Here is a 26,789-nt window from a genome sequence, read left to right on the forward strand (position 1 = left end):
AAGTTACTTAGACAAGGCTTAGCTGAAAAGTTAGAAATCTGATTCTACTTTAGCTCAAACCAGAACATACGCTTTCAGCAACAGACAGCTTACTTCATCCCATCTGGAGGTGGAAGTAAGACCAATGACAGGCTTCAACGGACACCAAGATTCTTCATCAGCAAAATGCAGCAATGACAAGAGCAGTATGATGCTTAGCACCTGTTTTAGCAAAGGTTTTAGGGTATCTGGACTATGCCTCTTTTTACTGAACCTTTTGGGACAGCATCAAACACACAAGCAGTAAGCAGCACATATTCTGTGCTAGAGAGGTGTGTGGGCAAGTGTGTGGGCTACAGAATAACAGAGCAGCCCTTCCAACTACTATGCTGGGTGGACAAGACAAGCACAATACAGAGGGAGCTTAAATGAAGTAGTGGGGCACAAGACGTGAAGTATCCCCTGGCCTGGCTCACTCTGGGAGCGCAGACAACTGTTAGGAACTTACCAGTCAAGTCAAGACAAGAAGGCTGAAGACATAAATCTGGCAAAGAGCTAGGATTCACAGGAAGAACTGGGACTCACTGAACAAAGAAGCCAAAAAGAAAGAGGGAGAGTCCAGGGAACAAATTAATTGCATAAGGAATAGGGGAGAATAATCACAGGATGTTAGAGGGAGGCTTTAACTGGGTCTCAGGTTAAACAATCAGCATAAAGGCATTGAAGGTGGCTGGGGCAAGGAAACAAACTAGACCAGGGCAAGGAAACAAACTAGACCTGAAGCAGGGCAGGAAGGAAGACTTCAATATTTAACTCAGAGCTGGGAATCAGGATGAAAAAGCTGAGAAATGATAACTAAGAATAGATGTGATATATGAAGAACAAAAGACTGAGTCAAGCTAAGGAAAGAGACTAGATTTAGGATACTGACTTACTGGAGGGGACATCACGTACAGAAACAATGAACAACTTTTTAGCTTCTGCCTGTTTGCCTGTCCATTCCCTACATTAACAGTTTAATGAACAAAGTAGCTTCGGAACAACTGCAGTTTCCAGCTAGTGTTTTAAAGTTTTAACTGATTCTAGTTTTCTCAGCAGTATCTATACTGATGGGTATGTGCTGATACAACTGACCTCTATCCATGCTCTAAGCCTACTTGACATCTGTGTGTTTGTACCCTAGAAGCCCTATAATCACATCACAATACTTGTGTCTGAACAAGCAAGGTCTCTAAAAATGAAAGGATTAAAAAAAACCCATCATTTAGGTTACTGCACATCTATTTTTATCATTCAAACAATCTCTGAAGGCTAATGTATGTAGAGTAGATCACCATGGCCCAAAATACAAATACCAAATTTTCATAACATGCAGTAAATAAGTTTCACTAGACAGGAAGACATTTATATAGTGCTGGGACTAACTTCTCAAAAAGTTTATCATTCTCTCTTATTGAGAATAAAAATCCACAGATTTTTCACACACATACTTGAAGGTCTCTATTTGACTCTCTACTGTTCCTCAGCTTATGATGTGACATCTTTACGAGACATGGAACTGAGCAAAATTATTAACAATTAACTAAATACAGGCTACAAGTTCACAGGAATTATAGAACAAGGCATTAGAAATTTTGGAAAGAAAAGCTGGAAATTAGTTTGCAGGGAGGTGAAAATAATAAAAAAAAAGATCAGATTACACATTAATTAATTAATATTGTAACTGAGCTTTACAGTTTTGAAACAGTTCCCGGAAAATATGATGCCATCTTGGCAGAACACAGCAAACCCTTCCCTTACGCCCCTCCTTTCTTTAAAATTACATTTCCAACAAGTAGTATTAATATAATAATTTTGTTCCATCAGAAAAGCATTATCTGTCTTATGTTGGAAACAAAAGCAGTTGTTCCATCATTTCCTTCCCCTTTTAACCCAACCACAAGCAATTTGAAATAAACTACTTACTGATGCATTTCTCAAAGTACCAGTATCTGTATTTACTGTTCCCATAGAAAAAGGCTTTTCAAAATACTTCTGTATTAAACATTCAAAAGAGGGAACTGTGTCGCTGGGGTTTATCAGCCATGCTGCAATCCTTGGATCTAACACGACACTGTCAGCAACTACAAAAATAAGTTATTTATGGCAATCAAAGTATTTATGTTGCTTCCCATACCAAGAAATATGTACATGTAAAGCATAAATATACAAGCATTTACACTATAAAAGCGTTAAACATTGAATTTACAGTTGTAAATAACGGTCAATATAATGACTACACAGGGATAAATTCCATCTGGAATACTTTTGAAGCGGATTTTTTGTGGGGAATTTGTTTTTCCCAAATTTTAAAATCATACAATCCCTAGATTGGAAAAGATCTTTGAGATCATCAAGTCCAACTGTACCTGTACACAACTAAACCATATCCCTAAGCACTTCATCTAGCCATCTTTTAAAAACCTCCAGGGATGGTGACTCAATCACTGCTCTGGGCAGCCTGTGCCATTGCCCGATAACCCTTTCAGTGAGGAAGTTTTTCCTAAAGTCCAATCTGAACCTCCCCTCCTCCTATCACTCAGGCGAAGTGATCAACTCACACCTCTCTACAATCTCCTTTCAGGCAATTGTAGAGAGTGATAAGATCTCCCCTCAGCCTCCTCTTCTCCAGGCTAAATAACCCCAGTTCCCTCAGCCCCTTCCTGTAATCCTTGTTCTCCAGCCCCTTCACCAGCTTCATTGCCCTTCTCTGGACATGCTTCAGCACCTCAATGTCCTTCTTGTAGTAAGGGACCCAAAACTGAACACCATACTCCAGGTGTGTCCTCACCAATGCTGAGCACAGGGGCAGAATCCCTTCCCTGGTCCGGCTGGCCACACTGTTTCTGATTCAAGCCAAGAAGCTATTGGCCTTCTTGGCCACCTGGGCCACTGCTGGCTCATGTTCAGCCAGCTGTCAACAAACACCCCTAGGTCCTTCTCTGCCAGGCAGCTTTCAAGCCACTTTTCCCCAAGCCTGTGGTGCTGGACGGGGTTATTGTGTCCCAAGTGCAGGACTCTACAGTTGGCTTTGTTAACCCTCATCCCATTAATCCAGCCTGTTCAGATCCCCTTGCAGAGCCTCCCTACCCTCAAGCAGATCGACACTTCCTCCCAGCTTAGTGTCATCCACAAACTTACTAAGGGTACGTTCAATCCCCTTGTCCAAATCATTGATAAAGATACTGAACAGAACTGGACCCAGCACTGAGCCCAGGGGACACCTTTTGTGACCAACCTCCAAATGCATTTAGCTCCATTTACAAGAACTCTTTGGGCCTGGCCAGCCAGATTTTTATTCAGCAGAGGGTGCATCTGCCCAGGCCAGTGGAAGCCAGTTTCTCAAGCAGAATATGGTGAGAAATGGTGCCAAAGGCTTTACTGAAGCACAAAAAAATGTACGTGAACCTTTGGTTCTTAAGTTTGATGGTAAAAGCCTGTGTTTCTTATCACTGAAAAATTTCAAATTGAAGTTTTTCTTGCAAGTGTCTCCCTCTGGTACAGTTTTGTTGTTGCTGTTAACTTGATTCATATCCATAAAATTGCTATTGAGGGTCACGGGAGAGATTATATCCTAGCAATCACACTTCAGATGACGCCTTGTAAAGAGGCAGACTAGGCAACTTAGCCTAGCTGAGAGGCAGTAACGCTCAGAGGCTGCAGGAAGGCTCTGCCTAGTGAGATGCTGGACCGTCACAAGCTTCAGTGAAGACTGCACAAAATAAGCATTGATTTTTCTAACAACTGCATCTTTCCAAGGACAAGTGGAAGAGGAGAATTGTATTACTAAATAGTCTCCCAAAATACCTCAAAGATCCTTTTCTCGTGCCTCTATTTACAGTCAGCTGAAAAAGGATAAAGAATCAAACTCCTCAACTATGCATCCACACCTTCCTTCCCAAATAAAAATTTTAAGGGGAGGGCAGCAGTAATCAGTTACAGCCACCAATTTAGTCATGGAAAAAGGATGACACCTTCAAGGTGAGGAGAGAGCATATATGGAAGTGAGACAGAACTAAGTTGAAAGGAGTGAAGCAAAACCAGGGTCAAGCTGGGTTGAATTGACCCAAATTGACTTCAGTATTTGCTTGATTTACAATGACAGGATTTTTTTTACCTTAAAAAAGGCAAGAGTGTCATGGTTGTTTCTTTTTTCCTAACCATAGCAGAAGTAACGGGTGAAGAAGCAACAATTTCCAAACTTTAAAAAAACCTAAGCAAGAATTATTTTGGATGAGGAATTGCAGATTCAAATCCTATGCATCAGATAGGATCTAACCTAGATCTAGTAGAAAACTGTCTGTAGTGCTAGTACCATCATGACGTTTTTTTCTTTCCTTCCCATTCCCAGGGCTGAGCAATCTGATACATAGAACCAAGAAAAAAAAATTATTTTAACTTCTTATATCTTCTCTTTGTAGTTGCTTCTAAATCCATACAAAACAGTCTTACTTATTCCTGTCAAAATAACAAGGACTCATCCGAGTGATTCCTAATTCTGACAGCTATGGGCACCTCTGGAATTTTTCAGCCTTTCTTTCTGAGCAGAGAAAGTTTTTCTAGGGAACATGAAACTTGAGTCAGTTTGACCTTTTCGGGTCAGGACTATGTTGAGTGCTTTTGTTTCCATTAGAAGCTATCCTTAAATTATTCAATGATTTGGTTCCTGCTCTGAGGAGAAATAAATCATCTTGGTATGGCAAGCCTCTGGTCACAACCTCCCCCAAGAAGGGTGTTTTCATAGTACTAAAACTCTGTACATTACTTAACCACAAATCTAGTGACATCTACATCCAGTGATTTTAGCAGAAACATCAAAAGCACAGAGATTATAAGATTAGATTGTAGATTCAATTAGATAGTTACCTTGTTTCCAGCTGATTTCATTACTATAAATTTGAAGTAGAGTCCTCAAGAAATCTTTTGCATTGAAGCAAATAATGGGAGCTTTGCAATGTAGCATTTGAAGCAATACTTGCCTGCACAGAAATAGTGTATTAACACACACTATATTGCTACTAGATTTAGTGAATCTATCTACATTATCCATTAATTAGCAACTAATACTAAACAACACAGGACATTTCTTTATTCCTGTAAGAACACTTATTTAATATTAAATTCTCAATTCAGAAACCTAACGCTTCATCTATAATAAATTAAAAGCCTCATAGACATGCCTTATCATGCATTCATAAAGAAAACAAATTCTTCTTTGACACTCAAAATTAAATGCAATCTTAATATGAAACAGCAACTGGCATCCCTGTAATACTTTAATATACCCAAATAAGATCACAGAGATTTCTGAATTAATGTAGTATTGTAAAATCATGATTTTGAAGTTATTAGACAATCTAAATTGTCATAATTGCCTAGCATTAATATGCTATTTAAATCTAGTATGATTCATCTTTTACTGTTTATATATGCATGCTTTACTGATATGTTATTATTAGTGTGAATATAGGTTGTTCTGAATTAACAACGTTATTAAACTAATTGTCATATAACTCCAATATTAAAGCTGGAGAAATATGAGTAAGTAAAGTGATTTATTTCAAATCACAATGGAGCAGTGGTAGAGATGCAACTAACAACCAAGTGCAACACCTTCAAAATTAATGCTTCATAATATAACAACCCAAATTCAGCAGTTTACAATAAAGCTGCTATTACTAAAAGTCATAAAACATTAACAAAGTTTTAACATGTGACTATTATACCTAGGAATAAGATTTATGGGAAACTATTTCAAAGTTAATAGAATGGAATAAAAACTGATTTTGGTTATACTAAGTGGAACTTTAAAACATAATCCAACTTTCCTTAGAATTTCATCCAAATATTAAAGAGATACATAAAGCATTTAGTCAAAAAAAAAGTGCTGTCATTTTGATGGAGCATTATTACTGAATATTAGGAAAGCTTTATTTGGGATATCAAAAGCCAATAAAAAAAACCCTATTGTGCTCAAAAAAATAAAAAATATTAAGACATCAAAAAGGATGTTTACCATAACAACATCCATCAGAAATGCATAAGATATGCTGTTCAAGAAATAGAAGATAAGATACAAAGAAGATAAACCTGGATTAATCATATTTTTTGGTGTCATATAGCTGTAAGCGGTTCACAAAGGATTTCAAGGTGAACATAAACAGCTTCCACCACAATCCCAATGTAGTTCTGCAGGGCTGCAGTCAGTGATATGGTGAGCCCAAAGGAATAGCCTATTCTTGTTTGGTTTATGTTAGCCCAGACTTGACAAAGAACTAATAAGGCTAATATGAAATTCAATGAGCTTGATGCTTAAGGAGATTAAGGCTGTGCCGTTTAACAAATATCATTGTTGCTAAAGGCGCATGTAAACCAAAACAGTATTATTTTCTATATACTCTCACCCAGAAAATTTCTTGTGAGCCTGTTGTTCTTGTTCCCAAAGAGATGACCAGTCAGTTTTCAAATAAATTAACTTATCATTGTCATTAGCAGCCTTCCAACTGTAGTCAGGTGAAGAGCAGCTGAGAGGCCAAGGGTGATCTGTCTGGTTCTTCACTAACACAACAACTCCTTTTACTGATGAGGTTAAGGCCTGTTAAGCATAATTCCACTAGTGTTTCCTCTGACAGATTTTACACAATTTATAAAGAAAATTTCCCAAATAGTTTACAATACAAAATCTGTTATGTACACCTGAGTTGCTGCATGCATCATTGACACAGTAGTTTCAGCCTTGAAACAAATATCCACAGTGGCAGACATGAGAATAATTTTTTCGTGCATTTTACAATTCAAAGTCTCACTCATTTTACAGATGCCTGTTTAGCCCTTGCAGTTTCATTACTTTAAGTCTTGGTAAGTAAAAATAAAAATGTAGTCAGAAGTAAAGGTTTATCTCATTTTACATTTGTATTTCTGTAAGCAATAAAACATAGAACTGGTCCAGATGCCAAGCTTCCAATAAACATGGGTTTGTGTTTATCAGTCATACACAGAGTTGAAATGATTTTACAAAACTGACTCCAAACAAAACACATCATTCACTGACCTGCTCTGAGCTGAGCTGTGAAGAACCATCGTGAAATATCATAGTAGTTACAAAAGCCACTGCCTGTTCTATAGTTGCAAGCAATTCTCTTTTTTCTTCACACTCCAAATTCCTGATATCACAAGGATTATTTTCAGAAGACTCTGTTTGTCCAGAAGTACAATTGTTTCTTCTTTCATGTGAAGAAGTGTAGGTCTTTACAGGTAATCTTCTTGTTTTCTCTGAACAACACTTAGGCATCTCTTGCTTTCTTTTAAGGGCCCTAGATATATTCTTTTCACCATCCTTCACATTTTTTGCTTCTACTGTAAGATTTCTTTCTTTACATTCCCCTGTTGACAAGTCTAAGTCCTGGCAATAGCTCACTATTTTCTTTTCTTGACAGCAAAGCATTTCATTGGCATGCACTGTCCTAATTATCTGACCAGCAGTACTTTTTTTAGGGCTGGCTGAAGTTCTTAATAAGGCAATTGTGGAACCATGAATTTCCTGGAAAAATTGGAAATTTTTAGTGAACCAATTATAAAGAAATAAACATACCCGAGTTTAAATAGAAAACCCTTGAAGGAAGTGACATTCTGCAAGAAAAGCGTCGATACTTACAAAACAAAGACTCAGTTTTGAGGAATCACGTTACTTAAAAAAGATGCCAAATATTTAATCAGTAAACATTATTTTGTTGATTTATATTGCTCACTTCCAAACCCACTCTTTTTAAAATCTAATATTTGTCCAACACTAAAAATGGCAAATTAACTATAAGATGTCTCTAGTGCAGGAGCCTGTCTTCCACAGGATGGCTAGGTTATTAGTGACCTTTGAAAAGAGACCATTCATTTCTATATTTAGTTTCAATATTCAGAGCTTTTTACATGACAGCTTAGTTTATCAAAAAACCTGTAGCAAGAGACTGTAATGACCACTTTGGAAATCCAAACACAGAGAGTCAACTAGATCTCCAATTTCTTCAAATGATTCACATGACTGTAAGACACAAAAATATATGCAATGGCACACCAAAGAAGTAATATCAGGTGCACAAGTAAGAACTATATTCTACTGTGTTCAATCCACTATGTCCAGAACAGCTTTCCTGCTCCAGATAGTCTCTAGATCCCTTTACAGCAGCATGCTATTAAATACAATTAAGAAATTGCATGGTAATGTTATGATTCTACTCCTTCATCCTTGATTTCCTTCAGAAGTACCCCTTGGCAGGAGGTTTTCTTACTGTTTATTTTGCTAGTAAATTCCACAACCTCTTCAGCCGAGATAGCTCCTCTGTCTTGATTTCATAAACAAGGACCTTGGAATGCAAAGTGGCAATCTTTCCAAAATTACCCAAGGTAAGCCTGTGTTTAACTACTCAGATTACACCAAGTTGCATCTTCCCTCAATACTCCTCTCACACCTTGATAATCAACAGGTCTTACAGACACTGGCAGGGTTTCAACTCCTGAGGCATTTGAAAAAATAAGTACTGTTGCTGACATTCGCAAGCTGCTTCTCAAGAGTTTATTTGGACAAGTGTACGTGTGTATATACCATACTTTATATACAATATGTATATTGTATATTTACATATAATTTATGCAAATGAGGCAACCATAAGAGAGTATAAGTTCAGCTTTTTGCATGATGACTTTTTTAGTAATCTCCTTCATACTGTCACTCAGCCATACTTTTTTTTTTCCTAGACACACTTTAATATTTGGTTTAAGTCCCCAGAATTCTGTTTTGAATAAATCTCTATATTATCTACAAATGTTTGGGGTTTGGAAGGAAAATTCCATATATTTTCTTTTAAAAGCTCCTTCATTTTTATTCATTTCCATTTTCTAAATTAAGCATTCCTATAGCGACTTATCTATCTTACAAAGACTCAGAAGGATTATAGTCCCAGTCAGAGCATCTTTCAGCAGGAAGATTTTGAACCAGATCTCACACAGAATCAAATAAACAAATTTTTCTTGTGAGTTTTCTAACCGTTCCACAAAGCAGCAGTCTCCTAATTTTAGTTTCAGCATCATGCATAAGCATTAACATTCACCCACTCTACTAAAAAGTAACCAAAGCCTCTCATAATTACTATATTTTTTGCTCTTGTATCACAGCCAGTCTCCTTCAGCACCTCTGTTGTCATTACCACTCAAAAAAACTAAGGCTTTCTCAATTCAAAAGATCCACAAGTTACTGCTGTCCAGGGCTCCCATTCATTCCCCATGACGACAGTTTTCACTGACCAAAGGATATCATCCATCTCTACTTTATTGACTGAGAAATTCAGAATGACAAAGACAATTTTTTTTCTAATTTTGCAATATTCTTCAACCTAATTCCCATTTTCCCAACCTCAGAACTGTGTGTGGAGTCAAAAAATGAAAAAAAGCTTAGACTGTTTGAGATCATACTTCACAGGATCAACTCCACAGCAAAAGTACAATTAAAAGGTTCTACATAAACAGAAAAAAAGGGAGCTAATTAAGCTTTTACCACTACCAAATGATTGGTGGTTGTGCCGAATAAAGATAAATTAATCAGATTTAGGCAACTCTAATTAAAAAAATGGACACAAAAAGTTACCATAAGTGGAAAAACAACATAACAGAAGGCCCAAATGCTTAAGAGCCATAGAAAGACAACTAATTCACTCTAGTGTATTCCCCAGTCAAACCACAAATAGTTTTATTGTTTAACACAATTAGACTTCGCATTAGGACACTCAAGTAATTATAGCATCAGGATGGACATGGGGGCATGATCTAGTAATAGACAGGTACGGTTGGAGTTTATGATCTCTAAGGTCTTTTCCAACCTAATAATTCTATGAATAAGTGTCTATCTTTTAAAGGTTTAAAAAGAATAAAGCAATTTAATTATCAAATAAGATTAATACAGCTGGAACTGCGATTAACCATAGAGATTAACCAGCAGTAGCCTCTACCAGAAATAACAACATGGCTGGAAGTAGAGAAAACAACTCCCAGAATGTAGTGGTGTAATTTATGCGAACGTAGGAAAATCTCACTAGATGCAGCGAGTCAAAATTAGCACCTCATCATCATAAAAAGGGGTTCCACTACTATCCATGTGCACCCACAGCTGCATGTCTATGAGCCAATTTATTTTCTAGGAAACTACCTACCCTGCAAATGAAACCAGTTTTCTGCATCTGGAACAACCTGAATGGACTTGAAGTGTGTGACATGCAGCAGTCAGAGTAAGGAAGGCTGTAAAACCTGCAGCTGGAACAGGAGTACACTTGCAGTACCTGCAGCACATCGATCACAGCCTGAGTTGGGGTTGCCATAGTTATTCATTCCCATTCTTGTACTGGCACTCACTTGAATGCACATTAAACAAAATTCGGAGAGATGATTAATTCAAAAATTAAACTTCCTCATACAAAGTAATTTTCCACGTGATTCTGTTCACTTTATGTTTACATGCTAGTGATGGCTCAGTGACAGATGTGTGAGAACATTCTTAAACCCTGCTAACTAACGAAAGAAGGCAGCCTCATTGATTTCTGATCAATCCATCACAAAATACTGACTTCCTGTAAAAAGGATAACAATAGTGGGGCCAAGACTCTCACAGGTAAATAGACGCCAAGTGCAAAATAAGACAGAGGAAAGCTATCTGAACGACAAGTGTATGCAATATGTTGTGGTAACACTTGTTATTAGAAAGCCATTCTATATCAACTTCAAACCTTTATAAAAAGATTGCTTTTAGTAATCTTCGGTCCTACAATATGCTTGCCTTTTCATTTTTCAGATGTGCATCCTTATCGCCTAGTTTATTTCCCTTTGTCTTCTCTATACCTTCAAAAAAAGAATGGGAAACATTTTACAATACAAATGAATCTGAGAGCAGTGCACATAAACTTAGGTTTCACAGTGTTACACTGCTGACACTTTTACTAAATCTAAAATAAACGCCATAAAATTTTCCATGACAACCATTTTCCCCAAATCAATATTATTCATACCTAAAAGGGCCCTGCAGGTTCTCAAATATGCATATACAAAAGCATGCTCTGTCTCCATTAAGAAAAAATTAATTAGATTTGCTACAAAGCAGATATTTTTCACAGTATTCAGAAGAGGAATTACTATAATACCATAAATATGCATATTTCCTCCTTCCAAGAAAACAGCTCCTATCTTGGTAAAAGTAAAGCTGGGACCATGGACAAGAAGAAAAAAGGCTAACAAAAACCTAAACTCTACACCCAGTTTAACGGTTTCCTAACTGGAATTACTAAGTATTATTCCACGATAATTTTCTTCAGTAAAATACTATTTGTGTATAGATCTCTAGCACATTATGCCCTACAGAGAACTGACAATGCTTCACCTGCAGAGGATTTTTTTTTCCACATTATACATCCTTGCAACAGAGCAGGTATTGTAGGACCAGACAAAAACAGAGAGCAAGGAGAATTCAGACCTACCAAACTGACAGAAAAAAGGTAATGGCTAGCACCAGGAGAAGCAGGATGGCTTCAGTGCTGGGCCTGGGACAGTGCCGTGCTGCAGCACAGCTGTTAGCCTGGGCCCACCACTGAACCATCAGTGACATTTAGCCTACAGCTCTGAGAGCAGATGTTGCAGTTTAAGGGAGGCTTTGTAAATGCATCTCAGGACTCTCTGCACCATGCTAGATGGAACAGTTAAGATATGCTTTTTTTTTTTTTTCGTTCCCCCTCAATGCTGCCCAGAAGCCTGAAGAAGAGAAGAAAATGAAGACTGGAATAAAGAACAACGGGCAACATGCTAGCAGTAATTACAAACACAGCAGGACCAAGACAAGGAACAAGATAAAATAACTTCACTGAAGTGCAGTTCTCTCCAGAGTTTGCCATTAGGTAGGATTCCTTTATCTCTAGATTCTTTTACTGCCCAGCCAAAAGACACCTCATGGGCAAAACATGTATTTTGTTCCCTTCCAACACCTGGTCCAGACCGAGTACAACACTCCACTACTGTTATCAGCTATGAAATTTGCACTACCTGCAGCAAGACACTTTCTGAAGCTAATGTTCTGACAACCAATGTTAAGGTGTAAGGTCATCTATTTCCATCTACTGAAAGGTTCATCTATATATCCAATCAGTTCTTTATCTCTAGCTCAGACTTGAACTGCATCCAGCTCCAAAGCCTCAGCACAGGAGGGACATGGACCTGTTGAGTGGGTCCACAGGAGGCCACCAAAATTATCCAAGGCCTGAACACCTTCCCTTTGAAGAGGCAGAGAGAGTTGGGGCAGAGACTCCTAGACCTTATTGTAGCCTTTCAATACTTAAAGAGGGCTTATAAGAGAGATGGAGATAAACTTTTTATCAGGGCCTGTAGAGTAAGGAGTAACAGCTTTAAACTAAAAGAAGTTTAAACTAGATATTAGGAAGAAATGTTTCACATTGAGGGTGGTGAAACACTGGAACATGTTGCCCAGAGACGTGGTAGATGCCCCATCTCTAGAAACACTGAAGGTCAGGCTGAAGATCAGGCTCTGAGCAACCTGATCTAGTTCAAGATGTCCCTGCTCACTGTAGGGGCTTGGACTAGATGACCAGTAAAAGTTCCTTCCAACTCAAACCATCTTATGATTCTAGATAGCTGTATTTGTAGCTTCAAACATTTTGCGCTTGGGTTTCTTGGCACTTCCTACAGTAAAATTACAATTTAAGAATGCTAGTTACTAAGTTTACATTCAGTGGGTTTAAATTTCACAGTTAGATCTGTTTTCTTGACAAATTCACCCTCCAGAGAAGACAAGGAGGATTACTTTTGCCTCCTTCAGCACAGTATTCAGTGTTGCAGGAATCAAAGAGCTACACAACCTCAATTTTTTTTATGAAAAAGCACCACCAGATGGCAGTAGAAATCCATTCTTGCCTTCAAGCTCCTTGAGGCTAAATGAAACCAGGACAAGCTCTACTGCCAAGATAACCACAAAATTTCACCACTAGTTCAACATCGCAGATATTTGCCCTATTTTAATATAATATTTACCTTCTAGAAGAAAAACAGTTTTTCCAGTGAGAAGAATTTAATTTTTAAAGATCTATCAATAAAACACAGTTTGAAACTCAAGGCCAACTGACATGACAGGTTTTATATTTGTTTAAGGGAGGCAAATTATTTCTCTCCAGATCCACACTGATCAACTAAAGCTATACATACAGGCAATTTGCTAAAAGCAATTCAAATAAATCTGTTCTTAAGCCTGTACACCAGAAAGAATTGTGAGTAATTACTACATGGGAAAAGAGAGCAAGAAAAGCTATCATGTGACCTGCCACCACTAAATGCTGATATTGTTCTTTCACTCCCCAATGAATAAGGATCTAGCTGCAACACCTTCATGGTGCTTTTAAAAGAAGAGAATTTGTAATTTCACAGCTTGGCAGAGAGTGAATGGATCAAGAGCCGACAACATAACACGATATAGATATTGTACAGTACAGAGTTCTCTAATCTAAAATAAAAACAATACACAGGAAAATTAAGGAATGGGAAAATGACAAGGTAGCAAGCAAAGCAGAACAGCAGTTAAACTGAGGCAGGAAAAAAATGAACTGCTTTTCTTTAAAATAATCTGTTTTGGTCCAAATGTACAATTTTAAAATGAAGCCATCCTATATTTCTTCAAATGCGTATCACCGATGTACACTGCAATGAGCTACTACTCCTTTCACTGCTACACCATCAGGCTCCACTGACACACTTTACTAGTGAAGATGCTTCAACTGCTCCCCAAATTAAACTGAGACAGCAACAAAACAAATGTGCATAGGAATAGGAAGGAGTAACTGATTTAAACCTTATCAACCAGAAAATGTTCCAGGATATTGTTCTCAGTACAAAACAGAGAACTGAAATTGAGCAAAACTATCTTCCTATGTACTTCTTTCCAGAGCTACAAGACTGGGAGACTATGAAGGGCACAGAATTGAGAATAAAAATTCTACCTTACAAAACCTCTATAGTAACCACAACACTGAGTAAGGTTTGCTCAACAGCCAAGGTTCTGCTGAGGCACTTTTAACCTTAAGGAATTTGCTCTACCACTAGGACTTCCATTCACTCTTCCCCCTAGAATTTTACAGGGAATGAGCTGCTAATGAACATGTATTTAAAGGACAGACATGAGTCTGGAGAATTCACAGGCCTTCTGGCATGTTCCCAGTACCTATAGTGATCTTTAAATATCAGTTCAGAGTCAAGTTAATGTATACACTTAATTTACAGTATTATTTAATTAACAGCTTGAAATTTTCATGTACTCTATGCCACATGGCAGGAACAGGAATAAAAAAAAAAAACCAAAACAATGAAATTGAGGGTACTGGTAAAATCCCAGTTCCTTACGCTCACAGAGAAGTCCTAGCAAATGTTATAGTTACAGCTTAATTCTTTTCTAAACCTAGAAATCTAAACTCTCACCTTTTTTTTTCTTTTTAATCAAGGACTAGAAGTTTGATGCTGTTTGTTTGTATTTCAGATTTTCAACTGAAAACAGAAACACCTAAATAGGCTAAGATTTACTCACTCTGCATGTTATTTCTGCTAGTCTGAACTTCTACAGGAATAGACTGCAAAGCTGTCATAATCCTCTGAGCGACATCAGACAAAGGAACTTTAGAAGTCTCACATTCTACATATGATGTGTATTGCTCCATTTTTAAGATTAAACCTAAACACAGAACATATACAAATTATTCAGGATATCAGGGCCACAGAACAATCTCACTTATATTCTATTGAAATTAAAAGCAAGATATAGTGAATATGCTCAGCCATTCTTTCTTCTCGATAGAAAATGACATTTCCACCCTGACAGGACTATCAGTTCCTAATTACTGTAAATAACAACTAGTGAATTGTAATAATTCACAAAAACCGCTGAGTGCAACTTCTTTGAAAGAGCGTTTTAAATACATGGATAACAAATTAATCAGTCCTATTAAATAAAGTGAGCTTCTAATAAAAAAAAACTGACAAAAACAAGAATTACCATTTTTGTCTGAAATATTTCCCCCCATACCAATGTCTTTAAACTAGTCTATAGCTAGTGTATGCATACCTTTACTGTCATTGGTGCTCAGATCTTATCTATCTTTTGATTAACTGCCAAAATGGAACCAATATGAGATGAAAGAAACGAGTATTACTACCATGGTGTAGAAACATTAGTGATGTGTTGTTTCAGAAAATACCAATCATAAAGGACCTCTATGCCTTACACTTTGTATAACTGATGTACCCAATTACTATGAAGTACTAACAGCATTAAAATAGTTACTATAGCTTGTCTGTACAAGAAACAAGTCATCAACTCCTAACGACTCTACAAGCTTTGACTGCAGCAATTTCTGTTCTGACTTTTATCCATTTTTTGAAAAAGAGTTGCTATTCCAGTTGACCTGTATCCATATTCCATAATACACATCAAATACTCAGAGAGCCTCTGGAGAATTAGAAACAACGGTATCCACACTCAGGACTTTGTTGACTTTATAGTTAGACCAGAACAATGCATAAAACTCACCACAAACAGGACAAATAGCCAACATTTTCAAAATACTTAATGGATTCAAGCTGTACAAGTCAACCGCTCTTCCAAAAACTGTTGTTAAATAAAGGATTCCTATACAAGTTTATAACTGCAGTCCTGTTATGTTGGTCTTCTCTCACTAAATTCAGTGCACGAGAAGACTTTCAGGTCAAGTTTAATCATCAAGTAAACAATATATCCTCTGCTTACATGGAGATATTTTTTTCTTAGCTGAAGAACATAGGCCGATTGCAAGTTCGAATACTTTTAAGTACAAACATTTGTATCTAGGTTCAAAAAGGAACATCCATCAGGCTGCTTTAGTATTGTCTACCTACCTAGCTCAAATTTTATATCGTGAAAGGGAGAGAGAGGCAGAATTGCTTCCAGGAGTCAGAAGTATCATCCTTCCCCCCCCTCACAGCTCCTCCTAACTTTTTGAATTAAGAGCAACCATTTCTTTCCTATTATAGGAGGTAAAACCACTCCCTGACTTCTCAGGTGAAAAGCAGCAGTTTTAAAGCCTCAGGGGCACACCAAAATGAGAACGCAGCAGACAAAATATAAACAAGTCACTATGCATGAGAATAAGCTTAAAATCAACACACAAATTCACCATAAATACTGGTTACACTGAATTTACAGGTTTTGGCATTTAATAATGAACAAAATATGAAGAGTTAAGCAGCATGAAATTCAGATAGAAAGACATAACTGGAAAGAAAAAAATTTTAAACATTTAAAAATAAATTACATTCATATAAAACTTAAAGATCTGCCATCAAAATAGTTTTAACACGAGTGTTACTGAAGTTAAAGCTAATTTAGTAACCCGCATTATTTTTACAGTGCTCGAAAGCAAGCACAGCTGATCCCGTCAAAATACAAACAACTGGAAGTTATCATGCTAAAAAAAAGCCTATTTAGTTCCATTGCTGTATTAGGAAACTATATAAAAATTTGATAGAAAGCCTAACAATGCACATGAAAGCAGAAGTATGAAAGCGTCAGGACTCTGAACTGAAATGCCTATCATTATAAATTATAGAGCTAATTCAGAAGTCCAAAAAGTAAATGTAAACTTTTTCTTTGAAGAGTCCAGTATGAGCAGGGACTCGTTCCAACGGAGAAATTAGGCCGTAAGTTAAGAGATATCAGAATGGTCTTAAAACAGATGGTCGTGGTACTTGAAATGGATTCTGGTACGTATTCCAACACATTTCTAACAAACTCATATCTTCTTAGGAGAACTGCAAGAGAAACAATCGCCGAGTATCTGCCTTGGAAAACTCTACTCTTCAAAAAGAAGCACATAACATTCAAGTTCCAAAGTCTGGAATGCCTTCTTCACTTTTATTTTTCAGTTCACAAATCAAAAGGTTCTTAGTATGCAAGAAAACTTCAAGGGTATGAAATGTTCCTTTCTGCGCTGCGCTACGTGCAGGGGAAGTGAACATACAGGCTAGCAGAAGAGCAGCCCAGTGTAATTTGTTCAAATAACCAATGTATTACTTTGTATCAAAGAACTTTGACATAACTGAGATTTGAACTCAGTGGGCAGATGCCAAAAGCCATAAAGCAGCATACAATGAAATTTGATAACTGTGGCAGCTAAACATACATTGCAACGACAGATAAATATTAACCTTGATAACCTAATACTTATTCCATAAACTTGTAGACAGTTTACATTAAAATTATTTCCTTTCAGGGTACATTCAAGTTTAAACATCAAGAACTTCACTGGTGGTGAAATCCCAATTTTCCAGACCACTGGCTTTAGCCTCAGACTGCTGCTCAAGCTTCTCCACAATCTCTTTCAAGTGGTCTTCATCTTTGAAAAAATACACATACAAGTCTCTTTCCATCTGATACAGCTTATTGGACTCTATAAAGTTTCTCTTTGACTTCACATCAGAAATCAGATCCATAAGGAGTTGATTTAGTTTATTTAAATCAGCTTCCAGTTGATGAAACTGCTCAGTAAGTTCCTAACAAAAAATGCAAGACAAAAAATTACTTTTATATTGTCAATACACTAAGTAACCCACAAATATACAAGTTAGCTTTTGGAAGCCACACTCATTTGTAAGTGAAAAGTTATCACAAAAACACCGGTTTTAAGAGATTCCATTCAATTAATGTAACTTCTGAGCTATCTGTAACAGTTTATGAAACTGTAATTTTAATTACTTGTTTACTAAACCAGATGAAGAAAGACCATAAGAATCTGACCCTCAACTAGACAGTTGAATGATGTTTTCAATCAAGTACAACTCTTCAGAGTTAGTCAAACCTTAAAAGGGAACACACAAAAAAACCCACAAGAAAAAAGCCAATTAAATTTAAAATTAAATCATTGCTCTACCACTCATTTTCCCAACTGTCACTCTTACAGTAGCGCAGTGTAAGTAGGCTAGCCACGTGCTTCTACATTATTTCTTTATTAAAGGAACTGCTTTTCTTGATAAAAAAGTTGCAATAGCAAGAGATGTCACTATGTATTAAGAAGTGACTTGAACCAATAGAAAGGTATTTGATTGATATAATAATATGTAATCCCCAAGTACCTATTGTTACAATTACAGTTTCATTTTTGTAATAAAACTGTTCTATATGTTGCAAATTCACTTGACAGATGGAAGTGTTAACTGTATTTTTATGTATTTAACCAAGGAAGTATAACGCAACAGAAGACTTCCCTCAATCCACTTTTGAGGCATTTGCAATTATATAAAAAACATAATTTGCATTTAACAATCCCTATTCTCATTTAAGGCAGGCTCTAAACCCAACACCTAGGAACTCTACAGCAGGATTGTCCTATTACAATTGCATTCAAAATACTGATATTCTTATATTATCCAAATAAGACACCCATGGCCAGGCTTTTTAAGTAGCCAAATCACACCCTTTGGGCATTACAGATAATAGTGAGGAAGAAGCTCATCTGAAACTAGGGGAAATTTTAAATTAATTTTCCAGTGACATAGTGTCCAGACAACCTATTTCCCACACGCTAAACTTACTAACAATACAGGACTGAATATGCTTTTGAAAGGAATTAGAAGTTAAATGCAGTGATTTGCTCAGGACCAAGAAGTTTTTACCTGCTAACACTTCAAAAATCTTACATTTGCCAAAACCAATGTAAATACTGGGCCCATCATTATTATGCTAGTAAGTCTGTTGCTGACATATGGGAGCCAGTTTTTGTCTACAGCCTTCACACTACATTTTTTCTCAGTAAAAACATGACACACATGAATGTAATAGTTTTAATAACTAGATAAGGCTTACCTGACTACTGAGTTGTATCTGATTTCCTCCACGATACAGAGCCTCATAACGGGTATCTACATCACTTTTTAGCTTGGACAAAAGGAGAGACTGCTCTCGAGAAGATGACGCTAGCTGACCTTGTACTGTATCACAATCCTGCTTCAACTTCTGAGCCATCTGCTCCAGGTTTTTGTATGTTTTAAACAAACATGGGTTCTTATTTTCTTCTTCCAGAAGCTGATAAAGCCTGCAGCAAAAGAAGTTAGACACACAAGTATTTTTAAGTTCCCTAAGTAGTCCTGTCATTATTAGTCAAGAGAAGATGTTGATGTTGAGAAGTCAGAGGACTAGTAAAAGATAGTACTGTTCAGGGTACTCTTACTACACTGTTGGATCTCCCACTGATATCATGAGTCTATCCATATACAGCTAGTATGTGATTAGTAGAACTCCAAAATATTTCAATATTAAATTAATAGCAATGAAATACCAAATCAACAGTTAGCAAGCACACAGTGAATGCCAATAGAAGTTGACAATATGCTTTTGCCAACTATTTCCAAGCACTTCAAGGACTGCAAAGAAAGATAAATTAAGATATCCAGGGAGACCTTACAGCAGACTTAAGGCCATTAAAGGGGGCCTTCAGGAAAGCTGAGGAGGGGCTCTTGATCAAGGAGTGTAGTGAAAGGACGAGGGGCAACGGTTTTAAGCTGGAAGAAGGGACATTTAGATTAGATATTAGGAAGAAATTTTTTTACTGAGAGGGCAGTGAGGCACTGGCACAAGCTGCACAGAGGCTGTGGCTGCCCCACCCCTGGTGTTCACGACCAGGCTGGATGAGGCTCTGAGCAACCCGATCCAGCAGGAGGTGTCCCTGCCCACAACATGGGGGTGGCACTGGATGATCTTTAAGGTCCCTTCCAACTTAAACCATTCAATGATTCTATGGATATTTTTTTAAGCGCTGAAACACAGAAGACTTCAAAGGCTAATGAGAAATAAGAGAAATCTTTGTGACATTTTCAAAGTATTACTGGAGTATTGCCTATTTTCTGTCTATGAAGAGGCTGTGGAGAGATTCTCCAATTAGTTACGAGTCATGCAAAACACAGTAATACTTGCTATACTGAACTGTACCTTTACATTGCATCAGCAACAGCATAACATTACTACAGACAACCTTGCTTGGTTACTACTACCACCTCTGCATAGTAAAATCTTGAGTTGAGCCCCAATACAGAATCAGATTGGTTTTAATAAGAGCAGAAAATATATTTCAGAAGTAATGGAGTTTCTTTCAAGTCTCTTCCGTTTACACAATCTTAAGGGTTTATAACTCTTTCAAATTCCCCTCCCTTTTTAAAAATAAAAGTGGAAAAAATAGCCAGACAACATTCAGTGATTTGGAGACTTAATAATAAACCTGAGCCAAAATGTTACAAGTTGTCAGTGCAAAGGTACAATGAAGAAAAACTGCTGCCTAATTCCTGCAGTTATTCACTGTGTAAGACGATACCCAGCTATCGCTTAATTATTAAAAAACACTTAAAGCATCACTTTAGAGAAGGAGGCACAGTCTGACATTAACAGACCTATAACTATAAAATACACCTCCATCAAAAATGTTTAGTCTTGAAGTGATAGCAATACAGCAACACTTTCCTCCTGTGTCACCTGAGCTTCACAACTTACTTACGAGCCTGCTTTTTCACCACTTACATGGGTGACAGGACACTGAACTCGGACGGCAAACCGAGCAGTAAAACCAAGCTAAACAATTCATATCTTGAAGGAGTCGTTCCCCTCTTCTACCACATGGGGGCTTTTGCAGGCTAAGTTGATCAAGCCATGCATATGATCTAGGAGATCTTAGTATTAACTACACCTATACTTCTAGAACTGCTTTCAAGAGGTCCTAAATCAAGGCACCGTATAAGACATGTTTCGCTTCACACATTCATTATATTATGGGTATTGCTTGGGACTGCTTCAGCAATATTACCCAAGACTGGTAATTGAACAGTTTTTCCTCAAGCAAACCTGAAAATAATTTCAAAGGATGAGCAAGAGGCAAATCTCTTATCTTGGAAGCTTCAGTTCTGGAGAACTGAAAATACTAATTAGCTATAGCAAGTAACCAAGAACTTAGCAGAAGAAAGGGCTTAGCCTGCCTAGAGCTTTATCTCCCCAATATTATTTCAAAGAAGTCAAAGTTCCACAGTAACTATAATGCTTACCTGCATGCAAAACCATCATCTGAACTAATGATGTTTTTCGGCTTTGCTTGTTGAGTTTGCTCAGTTATTGCCTGTATTCTCTCTTGCAACTCACTACTGCTCCGTTTCAGTGATTCTATCAAATTCTCAAGTTGACAGCAGATCTCCTTATGTTTCTTCAACTCCATTTCATAGGCCAGCACAATAAGTTCATATGATGCTTTCTGTCTTACCATATGCCTGAGTATTTCATCTTGTCTTGAAGCATAACTGTCCTGCTGAGCAATCTGATGATCCAAGTATCCTTGCACCACAGGCTCGGTGAAAAGTCGTGCTTTCTCTTTCAGAAGGGGAAGCAGTTCTTCATTGTTTATCACAGTTATTTCTTGTTTAATTGTTGAAATGTCATTATTTAGACTGGTTATTTTGGCAGCCATGTTTTCTTGTTTTCCCACATCCTGCAAAAAGCAAAACATTTGTCAATGTCTTCATAGCTCCCCCAAGCCACTTCCCTAACAGTTTCTTCAGTTCACACAAGATTGATGTCCTTATTTTACATTAAAATAACTACATCTTTATCTACAATATTAAACAAAAACTCCACAAGTAGTTTTATAGAACTTTAAAATGTAAGACAAATACCAATTTAAGAACTAGATATCAAATATTAGTATTTTAATAAATACTAATTTCAATCCATTGCAGGGCAAGGGAACAGCTCCATTGTGATAAACAAAACCTATAATTTTACTTAGCACCTAGGTTTCAAGCATGTCTAACTGAAATTTCAAAAGCAAACATTTTTTTATTCAGCCAGATGACTATCAACAATGCTATCAGAATCCACCTTTTTCAAATTACTTCAACCAACCAAGCCCTCCATGCCAGCCATCCATAACTGAATATATACAAACTGACAGGATGCCTCAAGCCAGTCCATGGCTGGCATATGCCAATATTTTTACTTCTGTTTTCTTCACATTCTTAAACTCCAGTAGTCATATCTGCCCATCCCTCGCTTGTCAAGAGATTTATGGGGCTTCAACTATCCAATCTACTTATTTGGTATTTAAAACACACCAGCATAATGTCACCATATTACAAATATTTGAGTTTCAAAAGAGTCAGTGAATTAAAACTTTTGAAGTTTATGCTATGGAATCTAAACAGGAATACGTTTATCAATACAACAAAATTTCAAGCAAAGTTAAGATTTTGGGTTTTGTTCAAACGACTGAGTGCTAGTTGTAATGTGAAATTTCAAAGTTAAACTAAACTGGAAAGGTATTACTAAATTCTAGGTTTAAGGTAGTCATTCCAGAAAACGGAATTAAAGGTACTCTGCCATACTGAAGAATTTAACTACAGTAACTGGAACTATTTCACAAGAAGAGGTCTGTGAGCAAGACTAGAATTTTATAAAAGTGCGTTTTTACTAAGTAAAATATAGTTGAAACAACAACTCAGCAATTTCTTTTACTATATCCAGTCGAACATGCCTGCCCATTTAAAATCCATGACCTTCTATCATCCATGAATCCATGATAGAATCCATGACCTCTTTTGCGGCTTACCTTGTCATTTAAGGACTGCAGCATGCTCTCTGCACATTTGATAGCTGAATTCACGCTCTCCTGTTTCGCTAGCATCTGAACTAGCTGATGTTGAGCACAAATATACGCTGTATGCAGCCTGGCCACCTCTTGACTCTCTTCACAAACTTCAGTAGTTTCATCACAAGCGATTTGTTTGCCTAAATCCGCAAGCTGAAAGCTGCCCTCGTGTGAATTTTCAGCTGGTTCAGGCATACTTTGATCAAAATGTTTTTTCATGTGTAAGGTAAGTGCTGCAGTGCTTTGTTCTTCCCGAGACAAGTACCTGTCCAAAGAAAGCTGGGAAAAAAACACTGGGTGTGGACCTGACCCTTCTTCTGAATTCAAAGCAGTAAAGAAAGAAGCCAGTTTCTTAGCTGCATCCGTGAGAGACAGCAGTTCACTACTAAGCCTACTATTTGCTGCAGTAAACACTTCCAGTCCTTCTTTCAAATCTTTTTGTGCTTCTTCCTCTTTTCTTTTTAACATTTGTAACACATGTCTGTTTTCAGAAACCAGCATTTGAAGCTTATGATACCGATGAATTTGAAGTTTTTTCAACTTCTGAAGAGTTTGAAGCTTATCCTCCAATTTCTCTTCTTCCTCCTCCTCCTCTTGGCTACCGTTCTTCGAATTCACGGGCTTCAAGGTTTTAAGGACTTCATCCAGTGCCTTTCCTTCCAAAATGGGCTTACCAGACTCAAGAAGACTGTCAAAATCTTGCAGTTCTTTTTCAGATAACACATGCTGCTCATTTATATTTCCACAAAACCATTCCAGAAACGCTTTTTCTTCTGAAGATTCAAACAGCCAGTCAAAATCTGCTCCATTAAGCTCATCAGCTTTTGGATATCCAATTTTTTTAAGAGTTTCCACAAAATCATTTCCACAGCTCATGATTAAAGTACTTTTTGTAAGCACAAAAGATCCAAATATATGAAAAAAATCTGGGGTACTATTCCAGTGGTAATTTTTTCCTCATTTTAAATGAATATTCAGTATTTTAGTTAAAAGAGTCTGCACAGGAAAAAGGAAAAAAGTCTGCACAGATCATACCAGTAAACTGAATGCTATTCTGCATTAGAGAGGTTATTCAAAGACTAGGAACCATTTTTTATTTCAGGGATGTCTTAATATATTTTATTCACCAAATCAGGACACATTTTACATCAATTAAATCCCTGATCTTTGCAAACATTTTTTTTTTTAAATTCAGATAAGTTTACTATTAAAATAGAATACCACCATTATTTAAAAAGCAATAGGTGTAAATATTGAGCAATTCATTGGCTTGCAAACTTGAGTTACATAATTTTCTTCACATTAAATAAAAAAAACCCACCCACAATTAATAACTCTTCCAAAATGAAAGGAGCTTTCAGCTTGTTCTGAAAATAAAACTACAGTGATGTCACACTACAGATCTCGCTTCAGTGGCAAGCAGAATCTTGTCTTCTAAACCTCCATTTCAAAGTTTTCTGTGAAAATGGAACAAGAAATCAAGTAAAATAAAAATATCTCAAAATAACGATAAAAAATTTCAACAATTATAAAAAAAAAATAAAGAACAGTGTAAATACTCTTGTGAATTTAGTCACAATCTAAATGTTAAAGAGCAAAGCAGTTTGCTGTTTGGCTGTTTCCGAGCAAAATCATCAGCTCTGGAATGCTAAAGGGAGTGCAACAGACAACAAAGAAGAGGAAAAATTACCAATAAAGTTGCCTGCAATACTCTGGTAATATCCAAGGTTCTTTATGGTTTGATATTACTTGACACTTTGTTTCTAGAACATACAATTCACCAGAAAAACCCCACCTTGCCAGCAGGGCAGGAGGGTACCAGTGCTGAACAAGTAAATGCATCCTTCTGAAATTCCCTGTGTACTTAAATTTACTTTAGAGTTACAGATTACACAAGAAACAGCATTTGTCATGCAAGTTATCTGTCACAGGGCAGCCTTCCAACTGCCCCCTGCTCCTCATGCCAAAAAAGGGCTGTGGTCAACATAAACAAATAAAAAGGGGTGCACACAGCTTCATGTGTGCATTCAGCAACCTGATTTGGTGGGTGGTGACCCTGCCCGTGGCAGGGGGGTTGGAACTGGAGGGGCTTTAAGGTCCCTCCCAACCCAAACCATTCCATGATTCTAATGATACTGAAAATGCCAGCAAATAAACTCTCAAAGACTAGTTTTGGAGTTTTAGAAAGCAAGCATCCTTTATCAGGCCTGGGCAACACGAGGGAGCGATCTCCATCAATCGTGCAGTGAGACAAGAGCTGGGGACAGAATATGTTTCCCACTTACAGGCACGCGTATAAGTTTACCCAGAAATCTTATGCATATTCTCTTACTTCCCAAGGACCAATTTTAATGTTATTATGAACTTCACAACAGTCTAATCTCTTCCTAATTCCAAGCTCTGGAGCCAGCTCTGCCTGACCTTGAGTTTGGGAAAGGCTGCAAACAGAGATGATCACAGAAGAAGACATATCTGTTCAGCACAGACCATAGAATGGTTTGGGTTGGAAGGGATCTTAAAGCCCATCCAATTCCAGCCCCCTAACATGGGCAGGGACACCTCCCACCAGCCCAGGCTGTTCAGAGTCCCACCCAACCTGGCCTTGAACACCTCCAGGATGGGGCAGCCACTGCTTCCCTGGGCAACCTGTGCCAGGGCCTCAGCACCCACATCAGATTTCACACAAGACGTTCTAATCTCCAAAGAACGAACAGTGTCTCAAAAAAACACTCTTTGAAAGAAGATAAAACATGTTACCAGAGGAACATTCTGTCCCACTATCAAATCACAAAATTATTTGGACGCAACTTAACTCTACTTTAGCTTAAATAAAAAATACTGCACTCCTTGTCCCGGTACCCGCTCCCTGCACGGCTGCGGCACCGCCGCTCGCCACCAGCTACCCAAATCCGGCGCCTGCGGGACGCGGGAGCGGAGCCCGAGAGGCCCGGATCAGACGGCCACGTCCTTGCGCCCAGGGGGGAACCCCAGCGAGAAGCGACCCAACCCCTCCGGTCCTCACTCACCTCAGCGGCGGCGGCGCGGGGGGCGGAAGCCAAGAAATGGCGGGAAAAGCCGGCGGAAGTAAGGGGGGGGAGGAGGGGAAGGGGCGGGGTCGCCAGGCTCGAAACGCCCGCCACGCGCCAACTCTCGCGCGGCTACGCCAGCTGCGCATGCGCGGGAGAGCCCCGTCCCGCCCTTCCCTTCGTCCGTGGGAGGGACCCGCGCGAGGATTGGCGGGCTATGACGTCACGGGGCGGGAAGAGGGGCAGCCTGGGGGTGCGGGAGAGGGGGTGGGGGTTGGAGCTCGTGGAGGGGTTGGGGTGGGAGAGAGCTTGGAGATCATCCAGCCCAACCGTGGCCACTGCTACACCATGTCCCTGACCACTTCATCTCCCTGTCTTTTAAACCACTCCATGGACGGGGACTCAACCACCTTCCTGGGCAGTTCTAGCGCCCGAGAACCCTTTCAGTGAAGAAATCATAGAATCACTAGTTTGGAAAAGACCTCTTAGGTCATCGAGTCCAACCATTCTGATCTGCCACTGAATCATGTCCTTGAGCACCTCAGCCACTCGCCTTTTAAATACCTCCAGGGGTGGTGACTCAACCACCTGCCTGGGCAGCTGATCCAGTGCCTGAGAACCTTCCTGTGAAGAAATTTTTCCTAATGTCCAATCTCAACCTCTCCCAGCACAACTTGAGGCCGTTCCCTGTCATCCTATTACCTGTCACTTGGGAAAAAAGACCAACACCGACCTCTCTACATCCTCCTTTCAGGTCGTTGTAGAGAGCAATAAGGTCTCCCCTCAGCCTCCTCTTCTCCAGGCTAAACTCGTAAGACTTGTTCTCCAGCCCTTTCACCAGCTTCATTGCCCTTCTCTGGACATGCTCCAGGGCCCCAACATCCTTCTTGTAGCAAGGGGCCCAGGGAATTGAACACGGGAATTGAGGTCCAGAGAAGAGCGACGAAGCTGGTGAAGAGGCTGGAGAACAAGTCTTAACAAGGAGCAGCTGAGGGAACTGGGGTTGTTTAGCCTG

General features: G+C 38.3%; 2 protein-coding genes across 2 annotated transcripts in view; both read right to left on the reverse strand.

The window, feature by feature from the left end:
• Nucleotides 1–14,780, reverse strand: part of POLN (DNA polymerase nu) — a 97,655-nt gene extending 82,875 nt beyond the window's left edge. Inside the window, exons 1-6 of the mRNA XM_009562014.2 lie at nt 14,630–14,780; nt 10,835–10,896; nt 7,070–7,558; nt 6,423–6,613; nt 4,885–4,997; nt 1,945–2,102 (exon numbers count right to left, since the gene is read on the reverse strand). Coding sequence (XP_009560309.2) covers nt 1,945–2,102; nt 4,885–4,997; nt 6,423–6,613; nt 7,070–7,558; nt 10,835–10,896; nt 14,630–14,759 — 1,143 coding nt within the window. The 5' untranslated portion in view covers nt 14,760–14,780. The remainder of the gene's footprint in view (nt 1–1,944; nt 2,103–4,884; nt 4,998–6,422; nt 6,614–7,069; nt 7,559–10,834; nt 10,897–14,629) is intronic.
• Nucleotides 14,781–16,396: 1,616 nt separating this feature from the next.
• Nucleotides 16,397–25,903, reverse strand: HAUS3 (HAUS augmin like complex subunit 3). The gene is made up of 5 exons (XM_054065824.1): nt 25,775–25,903; nt 22,710–24,205; nt 21,157–21,593; nt 18,935–19,163; nt 16,397–17,625 (listed from the first exon to the last, which is right to left on the reverse strand). Exons 2-5 carry the CDS (start codon nt 23,622–23,624, stop codon nt 17,359–17,361), a joined length of 1,848 nt encoding a protein of 615 aa, XP_053921799.1. The 5' UTR covers nt 23,625–24,205; nt 25,775–25,903; the 3' UTR covers nt 16,397–17,358.
• Between the last annotated feature and the right edge of the window lie 886 nt (nt 25,904–26,789).

This window comes from Cuculus canorus, chromosome 4 (genome assembly GCF_017976375.1).
Source record: "Cuculus canorus isolate bCucCan1 chromosome 4, bCucCan1.pri, whole genome shotgun sequence".
In the NCBI taxonomy this organism is placed as follows: Eukaryota; Metazoa; Chordata; class Aves; order Cuculiformes; family Cuculidae; genus Cuculus; species Cuculus canorus.